The sequence below is a fragment of the Ceratotherium simum genome, chromosome 3, assembly GCF_057802395.1.
Source record: "Ceratotherium simum simum isolate JZ-2026a chromosome 3, ASM5780239v1, whole genome shotgun sequence".
In the NCBI taxonomy this organism is placed as follows: Eukaryota; Metazoa; Chordata; class Mammalia; order Perissodactyla; family Rhinocerotidae; genus Ceratotherium; species Ceratotherium simum.
The window spans coordinates 12370762-12385287 of NC_141902.1; the positions used below are offsets into that span (position 1 = coordinate 12370762).

General features: G+C 35.5%; 1 protein-coding gene across 14 annotated transcripts in view; it reads right to left on the bottom strand.

Annotated features, from left to right (window-relative positions):
- MIPOL1 (mirror-image polydactyly 1) overlaps nucleotides 1-14526 on the bottom strand; it is a 313803-nt gene that overhangs the window by 120317 nt on the left and 178960 nt on the right. For 12 of the 14 annotated variants that reach the window (XM_087422434.1, XM_087422426.1, XM_087422419.1 and 9 more), the window contains one exon: nucleotides 4541-4635. In XM_087422434.1, the coding sequence (XP_087278560.1) occupies nucleotides 4541-4635 (95 nt within the window). Of the gene's footprint in view, nucleotides 1-2046; nucleotides 2131-2435; nucleotides 2914-4540; nucleotides 4636-14526 lie in introns of those variants that run through there. The other 2 variants (XM_087422481.1, XM_087422473.1) reach the window with 2 other exon arrangements.

Genomic DNA, 14526 nt, shown 5'->3' on the forward strand with positions numbered 1-14526 from the left:
GCTTTTAGCATAACCCAGCAAAAGAAAATGATTTTTGGAAAAAAATTTGAAAAGGTTAAGGTCAATATCACTAACTGGTAGAATTAAAGGCAAGGTAGAATGAAAGTCCTCAGCATATTTTAATCTGCTTAACATGTTTTAATCTGCCTTAAACATTGTCATTGCTCAGAATTGACCGCTTCACCTCTGAGATCTTAAATAGCAACGTTCCACTTTCTGACTACAACCTCTGATTCTTTCAGCTCTTGAATTTTCATATTCTCACTACATTTATCCTATGATCTCAAGATTTATGGCTTCTTGATTCCTTCTGTTTCTCTCAATATACACGTCCCTTCAGTTTTATTTCCTGCCCTATTTAGCTCAGACTATCATTCATCACTTCAACAGCTCTTTTGCTAGTGTACCCTGAATCGCTCTCCTCTCCATCATTTTAGTCCTGCAAATTTGTAATCCTGAAGCATTTCAATCCTTTGCCTTCTGTGCTACTGTACAAGGACAGTTAAATGTCTTAAATTACACAACTGCACAAACTAGAACTCATACAAATTTATGGCATCCACTCCCAGCTGAGTCTTCAGGATTGCTAGACCTTGTTCTTCTCGCCCTTATTCAGCTCTCTCTCCCATCCCCTTCAGTAGCTACTCTCCACTGTTCTTTTCAAAGCCTCTTGCCCTCTCACTTCAGAAGCTTACATTGACCCGTACTTTACAGAAAAAAACATGAAACCACTAATTGTGAACTGAAATTTATTTACATTCACAGCTATTCTTATCCCCTTCCCTCCCGTCTATTAGTACTAGGTGACCATTTTCCTGTTGAAGGCAAACTCTTCTGCAGATTCCAAATTCCATCTCTTCCCACTTCTTGAGGAATCCTGTTCCATAACAATTCTTGCTATTGGCTCCTTCCAATTAATCATAAACACGCTCAGGTATCTGCCATCTTTCGAAAACAAAAAACAAAATCCTTAACCTACCTTCCTTTCTTCCCAATTATCAGTAACATCTTTCTTATTCAAGTTTCTTCAAGGACCACTCTACTGTCCAAATTGCTATGCTTCTTTTTTTTTTTTTTTAAAGATTTTATTTATTTATTTTTTCCCCCAAAGCCCCAGTAGATAGTTGTGTGTCATAGCTGCACATCCTTCTAGTTGCTGTATGTGGGACGCGGCCTCAGCATGGCCGGAGAAGCAGCGTGCTGGTGGGAGCCCGGGATCCGAACTCGGGTTGCCAGCAGCGGAGCGCGCTCACTTAACCACCAAGCCACGGGGCCGGCCCGCTATGCTTCTTAATCACTCTGTAATTCACAGAAAACTGGCTTCTATATCTAATACTCCGTTAAAACTACTCTTTTGGAGGTCACGAATGACTACCTAATTTCAAACAAAAAGAATACTTTTTGTCCTTATCTTACTGAACCATTTAGCAACATTTGACCTTTTTTTTTAGAAATCTCCTTCCCAGTATATCCTCAGTGATATTACAGTTTTTGATCCTACTCCTATCTCATGGACTTCTTCCTGTAAAAAGAAATTTACCTTAATATTGGTTGAGCACTAACAATAAGCCAAATACTCTGCTAAGAGCTGAATATACTTAAAACAACTCTATGAGGTAGGTACTATAATTCTCATTTTACAAAAAGGAAGTGGTCTGGGAGAGGTTCATTTCTATAAGCTCACACAAGGCAAGGCTATCTAATCCCAGTAGCTTTACTACACTACCAGCAAATTGTTTTTTTTTAAAGTAGCAGTGAGAGGGGTACTTGTGAAGCATATCCTTGAGGCAACAATTAACTCTTTATTTAGAAGAGATTATTTAACTCTGTTAGATTCATATAGATTAAAATAAAGTCTTTGAAAAACAAATATTTTAGCTTTATAATTTTCAAAAACCTTTCAATAATCTTCCACAACTCAGCAAAGAGAATGAGCGTCAAGAACAGGCATCGCGGTTTTTTTTTTTCAGGAGGTAATGTCAATTCATGCAAGATTATCATATGCTCTCAGAATTCTAGGACACTGTCACCTTATCAAGAGAGTACCTGCTGTCCTACGTCACCATGATGGCAGGAGAAGGTTCCATAACAACTCTCCCTATCAGTGGGGTGAAGTCACTGTGTACCACACTGCAACATACAAGGTTTGGGCACAAATCACACAGTATTCGTTAAGTCTTAGTAAAGGGTTTCATATATGCTTCTATACTCAACCAGAAGAGACCCTACTTTAACGTAGCTAACTGAAGTGTGCATGTAAAGCAGTGGCTCTCAAACTTGCTGCACCTGGGAATTTCTGGGAGCTTTAAAACACACTAATAGCCAGGTCCTACCCCAAGAGATTCTGATGTAACCAGGCTGGGATGGGATGGAACGGGGATCAGGATTTTGAGAGGCTCCTCAGGTAATTCTAACACATAGCTACACTTGAGAAGCACTAGCGTAAAATACGGAGGAAAGACTGTCATATTCACTCTATAGTGAAAGAAAAAAAAAAGGTGGGTGGCTGGATGTCTTCATCCACCATCAGGGTTCTGCTTACCTACGTGCCCAGATACAGACACTGATTCTAACTGCAAGCAAATGATTCCCCACAGTCAGTCATCAACCAGACATACTTGGCATTTGATAACTGTGCTAGTTTCCTAAGGCTGCTGTAACAAAGTCCACAAACTGGGGGCTTAAAACAACAGAAATTTATTGTCACACAGTTCTGGAGGCTACAAGTCCAAAATCAAGGTGTCTCTTTGATGGCTATAAGTGAGAATCCTCCCACGCCTCTTCTAGCTTTTGGTCTGCTCTGATCCTTGGCATTCCTTGCCTTGTATATACATCGCTCCAGGCACAAAGTTGTCTTCTCCCCGTGTCTTCCTAAAGTCTTCCCTCTCTGCATGTGTCTCTGTGTCCAAATTTCTACTTTTCAAAAGAACATTAGTCATATTGGCTTACAGCCCATGCTAACGACCTCATTTTAACTTGATTACCTCCGTAAAGACCCTATTTCCAAATAGGTCACATTCTGAAGTACTAGTGGTTAGGACGTCAACATGTCTTTTCTGAGGGACACAACTCCACCTATAACAATAACCAACTACTGTATACGTCAGTAACACTGCTCCAAAACAGGGGTTCTTAACTTGCTGATGGGAGAAAAAATTCATCTTTATGATTCACTAACTCTCATGTAAATACAGCATTTCCTTCAATTATGAACACAGGAACAAATGACAGTGGTAGTATTAGTGGCTCTTGAGAGTTTGTGCCCAGAGAAACCACTGGTATTTTCATGTCACATTTCAGTGTTTGCAGTTATCCCCAAAATACCATTTATAATCATCACTCCTTTGAAGTTACAGCTGTTAACAGACTTGCTGTTAGATCTAGTTATTTAATGAATTAATAATGATGTATCCAGTAATATACCATGACATGATACTTTCATAATTGCATTTCAATAAAACCAATTTTGATATAATTGCATTTTATGCACTTAACAACATTATTCTGAGAAGGGGATCAAATTAAAAAAAAAATCTTTCAGTAACCTACAGCCCCCAGTTAGTGAATTCTTATACTTCAGACTTGAGATTTTTTTAATCTTAGTAAATATCAAAGAATATACAGGGCATTGTACATCATTTTTCAAACCTTTTTTTTTTTTTTTACCATGATCCACTGTAAGAATATATATTTTACACATACTGCAATACACCATCTTCTCTCTCTCTCACATAACACAAAACTGAAACAAAAGTATCACAAGACAATATTTACCCTTACTACAGGAAATGCCAGTGCCATTTTCTATTCTATTTCTCTCTATCAAAAACCCGGCCCCGTGGCTTAGCGGTTAAATGCGCGCACTCCGCTGCTGGCGGCCCAGGTTCGGATCCTGGGCGCACCCTGACACACTGCTTGTCAGGCCATGCTGTGGTGGTGTCCCATATAAAGTGGAGGAAGATGGGCACAGATGTTAGCCCAGGGCCAGTCTTCCTCAGCAAACAGAGGAGGATTGGCATGGATGTTAGCTCAGGGCTGATCTTCTTCACAAAAACAAAAAAAAAGCCAGTGTGACCTACTGAATTAATTTCCCAAGTACTCTTGAAGCATAAATTAAATAAATCTTAAAAATCTTTAGTGGCATTCCTTTAGAAACATCTCATATTATATCATAATAGGTGAAAGGCTGTTATTACTGCTATTCACCTTTTAAAAACACATATCATCACTTCACAGGTGGCATGTAGATGAGCAAACAGTTCAACAGCTAATCAGGCTCCATTTAGACAACTGGTGATGAGTTATGTAAATTTTATAATTTTGACGAGAGTCTAAACTTAAACTTCACCAAATGCAGGAAAGAAAAGAGGTAGAATGATGAATATTTTATGCCTGAAATCATTTTAAAATTACAAAAATGTTTTCTGTGCATAATATTTAATTTTATAGAGGTGTTTCCTCTTTCACTACCGCAAAATCAGGTAGAAACATTTCCCAAACTAACGACATTTCTTGATGCCCAGACTGAAAAGATTCTTACCTGTAGTAAACTCGAAGTGTCTGGATTTCCTCTTCCAGCTGCTTGTACTGTTGAACTGCAGTTTCTCTGGCTTGTTGCATAGCTAACAACTTTGCCTACAAGTAATTAATATTTTAAGAAATTTAGTATTAGTTTGGTATGTTAAAATACAGTACTACAGTATGAATAGGAGTTTTAAATTTCTGGTAGTTTAAAACCTATCAGTATTTTTAGTAGTGTTTCATAATTTCCCACAAAATAATCCAATTATATTAATAATAGAAATTCTAAAGATATGAACATATTAAATTTACCAACTTTGCTCATTACTGAACTTCAACCTTATTCATCTGTATCATCAGATATATGCCCTTCTGCAATGTTTAACTTTATACACAGAATTCAGAACGTGGAACATGGGTTCAGAGCAATATCTAGAGTAGAGATAAGCACAATGGGTATTTCACATACAAATTTAATGTGGCTCCACTGCTAATCACACTAGCTTTTCTTTTAACTTTATTAACAGTAAAACTCGGAAAATTCTAAATATGTTGTTAAGCCATCTTTGATATTTCACATGGAAAAAAAAATACACAGGACTAACACTCGATTCTTACAGATATGATTTAACCTTCCAATTCCTCTTCTGCAGGAAAAAAAAAATCTCTAAAGGGAGAATGGCAGCTATCCTGAATGTTAGAGATATTTTATTCAATGATGTTATTGTTCCTCTCTGCCTATAATATTCAAATTTAAAGGGTATCCAATTGGTTTTTTGATAGGTTCAAACTAGTAATTTAAAAAGAATTGCCAGGGCCGGCTCCGTGGCTTAGCGGTTAAGTGCGCGCGCTCTGATGCTGGCGGCCCGGGTTTGGATCCCGGGCGCGCCCCGAGGCACCACTTCTCCGTCCAGCGCGAGGCCGAGTCCCACGTACAGCAACTAGAAGGATGTGAACCTATGACATACAACTATCTGCTGGGGCTTTGGGGGGAAAAAATGAATAAATAAAATCTTTAAAAAGAATTGCCACCATCCAACCATCATTCCCACTGGATTTCAGGCATACCCCAAAAGGGTTTTTGACATAACTTTTAAAATATGCTACTGGTAAGTCAGGTTTCAGTTTCGTTTATTCAAAGTTTAATTTGCACGAACAGGTTGTCTTTCACTTTAAATGGTGTTTGATCGATAATACAGAGTAAATTGTTACCACACATCTCACAAACTACACTAATGGCAATTATCAAAAAGTAATTGAAAGTTTGAAGGCAGAAGTTTACAATTTTGCTGAACCTATGATTTCACTGGAATTATCTTCTTGCATAAGAATGAAGTCACAGAAAAACTGTGAAATTCTGATCATTGGAAAATGAATTAGTGTAATATAAGCGAACATTAGACAAGGCCACTTTTCTATTTTAATAACGGTAAATTATAAAAACATGCAGCAGTTTGGATCTTTGTATATAAATTTAGGCACTAAATTTATTAATTTGTTCTCTATCTGGGCTAGCAAATTCTAACAAAGAGTTACTTTTTAATTAAATTTAAGATGTTTGAGTGCTTGCTTTAACATGCTATATTCTAGAAATACAGTTGAAACATTTTCAAAAATTATTAAAAGCATTTAAAATAAAAGCAGGTGGCTGGCTCTTGATGTCAATAATTAACAGCTTTGCCAGTTTTCAGTACACTATAAAATGTGATTGAAATGGTAACTTGAAAGACACAGACACCCACTGTGGTGAATGGCAAGTCAAAATCACACAAAAAAGGACATACCACATTCAACTTATAAAACGTCAGACGTCCTAGTGCACGTATTTAAAGAATATCAAATATTGGGCAGATAATAGAGAATTTGCTAAATAAATATGTGACTGCTAAATACCTTAGATGATTATTTTGAAGTTTTTTTCTGCAAAAAGAAAAAAAAAAATCCCCAAAACAAAAACCAAAACCAACAATCTTCTAGCAGGAAAATGCCATAATGAAGATTCTGCCGAAGAAATTTCTGCAGTGAAAATGAGGTCATGAGAACTTTAAATTCCTGTGCTTTAGGTAATATTGAATATTTCACTTCTCTTTCCACAGTTAGGTGGTTGGCACGAAATTTACCAACTCTAATTAATATACCTTAGTCAAACTTTTGTTTATGGTTGAAGATTTGGTGTTGCTTCCTAGTAATCCGCTTACTAAATCCAAATGCCTTAACTTCCGCCTAGGCCCTGGTGACTAGGTCCAAAGCTATTATAAATTTTCTGGCTCTACAACTTACTTCCTCTACTTTATCAGATATATTCTTATCTGGCCAACATTTCTTTTGGGGGGAAATACCCTTACCCTGTGTCACAGTGATCCTGTTCAGTCCTGGTGCTTAGGATGAACTTCATTCCCTACCACTTCAGGTATACATGATCCAGGTTGTCCAAACACAGTACTCCATCCCACTAGACCCAGAAGAAAACTGAATCCTGATGACACCATTTGTACTCCTGGATTCCCATATGCCAGACAGATTCAGATCCATTCTTGGACTTCCTGGGTACATAAATTGTTTTTCTTTTTCCTTGGCTTAGGCTAGTTTGAGTTGGATTTATGTTACACGTAATGTAAGAAAATTAACTTAAATCTGCCGTTTGCTTCTATTGTATATCCTAGTTTCATTATTAATATCATATAGTTCTACCACATTGCAAGTCAAAAATAAATTTCATATCACATACATTAAGGAAATTAGCAAACAAGTTATTTTTCCTGTTTTTCTGGCATCGTAGTCCCCATATTTCTGGCAACAACTTTTATAAAAACTGCACGCATTCTTTTATGTGTATATTAACATAAAAAAATACAAGCACTAAAAAACAACTAACAAAATTCAAACAGTGTAAGAAAACATACAATGTAAAGCAAATCTCTCTCCCACCTTCAACCCTCAGTACCATAAACCCCATCTCCTGAGATTCCCAGTTACCTGGGAATACGTGTGTATTTGCAAATAAATACACCTATTTACAAAATTGATGGCATTGGCTACAAACTGCTAGAAATCTTGTTTTAAATTAAAAAAATATTTTGCCATTTTGCTCCCTATTAAAAAAAAATCCTCGACGCCAATCCATGTATCAAACTCCCTCATCACATTCCCTCCCTTCACTCCCACCTCCAAAGGAAGACACTTCCATGAATTTGGGTTCATCATTTTCAAGAATATTGTATACTTTTACTATATAGTTATGTACTTATAGATAATATACCTTAATATTTACAGGTTTTTAAACTTTATATAAATGATATTCTACATCTTTCACAGACAACTGCTTTTTTGGTCAGTGGTTTGCTTTTGACTCATTCATATTGACATATGTATCCATTCTGATAATACTTACATGATACATTGTGAAGATGTGCATTATACTGTGATTACAGATGTATTTGGATTTATTTTTACATATTTTTCATGTTTAGCATCCTTTTTTCTTTGCTTCTCTTTTTTTCTCTACTTATAGTAGATTGTCTATATTCCCCATTTTACTGTATTGTTTAGAATCTATATATTTTACCTTGAAATTTTGATAAAAATGCTTAAAAATATATTTTTGAGCAAAGCCTACACAGTTTTAAGTTAATATTTTACACAAGTATAACACTTTTTCTACTTATAGTTATACTTTTTGGTAAAATTTTTATTCAAGTAAAACATGCATGACATACCACATAAGTATACACATAGAAAATTTTTTTAAGGTCAGGCTTATTGACTTATAATTTACACAAAGTAAAAATTCACCCATTTTCAATGTACATTTGTGTAAATTTTGACAAATTTATACAGTTGTGTAACAACCATCACAATCAAGATATAGAATATTTCCATTACCCCAAAATGTTCCCTTGTGCACCACTGCAGTCAATGCCCTCCCTTTACACCATGCACCTGGCAACCACTCGTGATTTTTATCCCTATAGTTTTGCCTTTTCTAGAATGTCACAGAAATGGGATCATATACTAGGCAGGCTTTTGAATTTGGCTTCTTTCACTTAATTTAAAATGCTTTTGGGATTCATTCATGTTATTACATGTATCAGCAGTTCATTCCTTTATATCACTGAGTAGTATTCCATTGTATGGATGTACCACAATGCATATTCATTCACCAGCTGATGAAAATTTCAGTTGTTTCTAGTTTTTGGCAATTATTAATAAAGCTGTTGTAAATCTGCATATAGGTCATTTTTTGGAAATATGCCTTCATTTCTCCTATGTAAATATCAAGGAGAGGTATTTCTGGGTCTTATCATAAGCGTGTGTATGTTTATATATATACAGTAATATATAGTTATATATATATTTTAAAGTTATATACATTACAAAGAAACTGCCAAACTTGCTGCCTGAATTGATATAACTTTAAAGAATCTGTGCTTAACTACAATAGCAATGCCACTTGTTGAATTTCTACTATGAGCTGGACATTGTACCAAGTGCTTGAAATACATTACTATAGTCTACTCTCACAACCACCCTATGAGACAATTTCTATTATCCCTGTTTTACAGGTGATAAAACTCACTAGCAAGGACTCTAAGCAACTTGTAAATCCAACAGAGCTAGTGAATTATAGAACTCAAATACAAATTCAGGCCTGTTTGGTCAGAAATACATACTTCCCCCTTACACCACACTACACATCATTCTGGGATATAAATAAAAACATACATATATATATATATGTTAAATCAATCTATACTCTATTGTCAAGAACATATGACAGACGACAAAAAATATTTATTCAGGAATTTGAAAAACTATACAAATGTGTGAGTTCATAAGCACGTGGTTACTTTATAAATGTCACGGCCACACTCGCAGGAGAAAGGACAAGCAGAGATGTATCAGATACTTCTGAGCACGCCGCCTTTTATGTAGGACTCAAGCCTTCGCGCATATAATTGTACTTTTTGTTCTTTAGTCTAACTCCTCCAAAACTTCACCTCAGCCTTCCTCCATACTCCACCCAAAGCCAGCCCAAGGTACAAATGCAAGAAAAGTGTCGCTGTACATCTGATAATTATGCGCATCGTTTGCATTCTTAAACTATATCTATCTTGAGTAATGCCATCTAAACGGGACATTTGTACTGCTACTGTATTAGAAATGAACCACATTGTTTCCTTAGAGCTTTATCTAGTAATTTAGAATGACAGATAAAGAAAAGACTATACTATTCACATCACTGAGCACTATTTGTTATGGATATTGTGGAGAAATCACTTTTATCTTACTTTAAAATCTTGTTATGTTTGGTTTGAATGTGTTTTTAATAGTAATAGTCTGATATAGTTAAGCCTTCCTTTGGTAACTCCAAGACCACTAATGGAAATCTGTTTTTATCAGAGAACAGAGGCATTTGATCTTATGTGTGATATCTGCTAAATAAAGAAACATGCAGTACAAATTAAATCACAGAACCAAATAATTTTAGATGTGAAAACTAACTTAGAGGTAATATAGTCCCTTATTTTTATAGGTGAGGAAATTACTGCTAATACAACATGTTTAGGGAACCATTTGGAAACTGTCCAAAGTGTCACAGCTGGTTAGAAGTAAAGTTGGAACTAGAATACAAGTATCCAGAAAACACTGCCTATTCTACTATACAAGATCACATTTCAATATGGTATAATTTAGTATGTATGTTAAGTCTTAATATAATTGTTTTACAGAGTAAACAAAAATATATAGACTGTACTACACTATTGAAAACATCTGTAAGATATCTAATTAGATATTTTCAGACAATAGGTCTAATTAGATAATTGCTTAAACAGTATGACTAGTATTTAACTTTTGAACCTCAGAAGCAGGTTAAGAATCTAGTAAAGAAACATAACTAAACATCTTGCAAAGGTGTATTTAAAAAAATTAAAAGCTCATAACAGGAGGATAAAAATGACCAGATTTCAATCACACCTCCCCTTCACAGGAAGATTTGGACTGCTCACCACAGCACGTTACCACAGTGCATTGTTCTTTACAGGTGATTCCTTAGAGGTTCTGTTTTGTCCTCATGTCACACCTCTCAGACCACGGATGATCAGATTCCTAACTCAAAAGCAGTCATATATGCACTGTCTAGTGACCTACAGTCTGACATGAATGAAGGAGGGAAGAAAACACTTCGTAGTGGAAATAGAAATCAAAACATTCAGAGGCTTCTAGAAAATGATCCATGGGCAGGGAGCAGAATCCATGAAGCAGAGAAAGCGAGAGAAGAGAGAAGTTCGCCAGAAAGAGCAGAGTACAGTGATTAAGAGCAAACTCGGGTTTGGCTACCAGCAATTAGCTCTATAACCTCAATTTTCTCAACTTCAATTTTCTCATTGGTAAATGGGGGTGATAACATCCATCTCACGTGATTATAATGCAATGCTAAAATGAGATATATGATATAGCCACATCAAAATGAACAAATATGTAAGCTGTTCACCAGATACAACTGAACCTTTGATGTGAATTTATTGTGGAAATAACTGATGTCAGTAAGGAAGAGCATTGTATCAAGCAATGGGTGAACAAGGTAGAAGGGACTGGTCTTAAAGTGCAAGTTCAAGCCATGTGGTGGTCTAGAGCAGGGTCATGAAGGTCCAGATAGCAAATATTCTAGACTTGTGGGCCATACAGTCTCTGCTGCAACTCCTCAACTGCTGCCGTGGCGTGAAAGCAGCCGTAGACAGTACGCAAATGAACCAGCACAGCTGTGCCAACAGACTCTATTTACAAAAACAAGCAGCGGGTCCAGAGGCTATGGTTTGCAGGCTATGGATCTACAGCGTTAGAGGCTACAGGTTTGCACAGAGCCCAGAACATCTGCTGGTCTTGGAAAGTTTTTGTTTAGTTGTGAGGTACCAGAAAAAGTGAAAAGTGGAAACACTAACCACATTTTCAATACACTTGTTTTGTCTAGAATGAACATGTTTCTTGGGGCAAAGAAACAAAATACCTGAAATTCACACTGTTCTAGAACAGGTTCTTCAGGGCACATAATAACAAAAGGGAAACAAGCAGGCAATGGTTGGTTGTATGGTAACCCCATGCTTACATGGTAACACTGCACTGTGACAGGAAATCATCTTGCTGGGGAGGCATGATTTCACCTATTATATACAAAGCAAACAAAACAAATAAAAAATCTTGCAGTTTTAAATTGTAAACTTAGTTTTAGTTAATTTGATTTTAATATAGTTTCAACAGCCCTCTATTAGTCTTTGCATGGCATATCTTTTGCATATCCTTTTAATTTCAATCTTTTTTATATGCCTAGGCTTAGATGTGATTATAATAAATAGCACATATTATTTTTTCCAGTCTAACAATCTTTGTCTTCTAACTGGAACATTTGATCCTCTTACACTTAATGTACTTGCCAATAAATTTCAGCTTAAATATACACTTTATGTGTTTTCTATTTGTCCCATTAGTGCCATTACTTTTTTCTTTTTAAATCACCTTTTCTTGCTGTATTTTAGATTTATTCTTTTCTTATCATCATTCCCCCTCTTTAATTTTGAATGTAATACATTCCTTTACATTATTTTAATAGTTACCCCAGAAATTACAAGATGTAAGATTCACTTATCAAAAATCTAATATTAATACTCCTGGACAATGAAAGGACCTTAAAACCCTTTAACTCTATTTCCTCCTCTCCCGATTTATTTGTTGCTGTTTTTTAAAAATGTATTCTCACTCATTTCATTTAGGTTTAAACCCTAAACAACATTATTAACATTATTTTGTTGAATCAATGTGCATGTATATTTGTCACTTTTCTTTTGTGCTTCATTCCTTCCTGGTTGGGAGGTTCCTTATGGAATCATGCTCCTCTTGTTTAAGCAACAGCTCTTGAAAGTTTCTTTAATACAAAGCCGAAAATGACTAACTCTATTTTTAGTTGTCTGAAAATGTTTTTATTTCATATTCATTCTCAGAGGATATTCATGCTGGGTATCTAATTCTAAATTGGTAGTTATTTTCTTTCAGCACATTGAAAGCATTATTCAAATGTCTCCCGACATCCATTGCTCTGTTGAGAAGACATTTATAAGTCTAATTGTTGCTCATTTGAAAGTAATCTGTCTTTTTCCTTTGGCTGGCTACTTTTATAATTGTCTCTTTGATGTTAGAATTCTTCTATTCCATTATGATGTGATTAGGTTTGTATTTCTTTCTTATCTTGCTGTGGATGGATATCTTTCATCAGTTTTAGAAAAATCTCAGTCATTTTCTATTCGAATAATGCTTTCTCTGGATTGTCTGTATTCTCTCCTTTTGGGAGCCCAATTAAAGGTTTGTTGGGCTATCTTACTCTACCTAATTTTTGTTTCTTCTATTGGTGTTGTATCATGGGTAATTTTTCAGATATACTCCAATTCATATGTCTTCCAGCTCACTAATTCTTTCTTCAGTTGTATATAATCTGATGTTTAAATTCTCCTAGAGTGTTTTACTTCAGAATTTTGTCTTTTTCTTGTTTTTTGAACTTGCATGTGATTCTTTTTCAGATTTGCCTAGTGTTTCCTAGAAAATGCTTGTGGTTTATTCATGGATGTGATTGAAACTCTAGTTATGTAAATATTCATTAAAGCATTTCATACTTAGCTATTCTATATTCTTTAGATAGATGACTTTATTGCTTGTTGTGTGTGTGTTCTTTTTTTAGGGTCTGTTGTGTCTGTTGACTGTCATTCATGATGGTTTTCTTCCTCATGTGCTTGATTGATCTCTGGTTGTGAATTCATATTTTCCTGAAATCATCTACGGAAATCCTGTTGGACTAAATTTGGGATGCTTTCCTCTGAGGAGGATTTGTGTCTGTTTCATCAAGGAGCCAGGGGAGACAATTCCTAGATAAAGTTCAAGAAGCCTGGATTAATGTTGGAGTTTCTGGCTCAGCTCCCTAGTCTTGTTGTTGGTTCAAGGATTAGGATCCCCAGTGAAGATCAATGTATTTCTATAGATGTTTGCCCTTGGTGCAGCTGTGGACCATCTGTTTGCTTACTATTGGAGAGGAGGTTGTGTCTGGTTCAACTCCCTCCCAATTTTTTGGTGAAGCAGAATCTTTGGAAGATCTCCTCTATTTTCTATGAGTCTAGCAATGCATGAAAATTACATTCTGTCTGGGACCTGGCAGGTTAGGAGCAGAAGGGTCCCCACAGTATCTTTTTGCCACAATGCAGGAAGGAGAAGTCTATATTGAAATTTAACACATATTACACTATCAAAAATAGACCAAATTTTTTATAGTTTAATGTTTAGAATTCTTACATTTGTTACATTAATTGGGTTTATTTATTTATTTTAATAGTTTTCCTGGACTGCTTTTAAATAGAAAAGATACAAGAGAAGGTTTCAGATTGCCATTTGCAAGCTCTTCTCAGAAAACAACCCACTGTGGGGCTATCTAGTCTAAAATACAAATACATGAAAAGCAAAGTAAAATTTTGGATATAGTCACCCTGATAATATGTTTCTCTTTTAACATTGTTTTGTGGAACTTCTGGAGATATAAAGATTGGCTACATACGAATTTGTGGGATCAGATGGTTAACAGCACAATGAGATAAATTTCCAATATCATCACTTTTAAGCTCTGTATTAACTTGTGTGACAACATTAGCGTTTCTTTTGCTTCCTGTCTTTAAACAACAATCTCTCTTGTTCTACAATAAACACAATATAAATTAAGAATTAAAACTATTTAAAACATTAATGGTCAGAATCACTACAGCAGCTAGCATGGTTCAGATGAAGATAAACTGTGTCATAGCTTGCCATGTGTCTGAAATCCAATAACTGCCACATAGTCTAATTTATCACATAGTTAGAAGTTTCCACAGTCTCACTTTTTTTTCAAAGGGGGAGGTATATATAAGTAATTATCTAATTGATACAATGTTGAAAAGTAGAAACTGAAAACATTTCCCATAACTGCCTTTAACA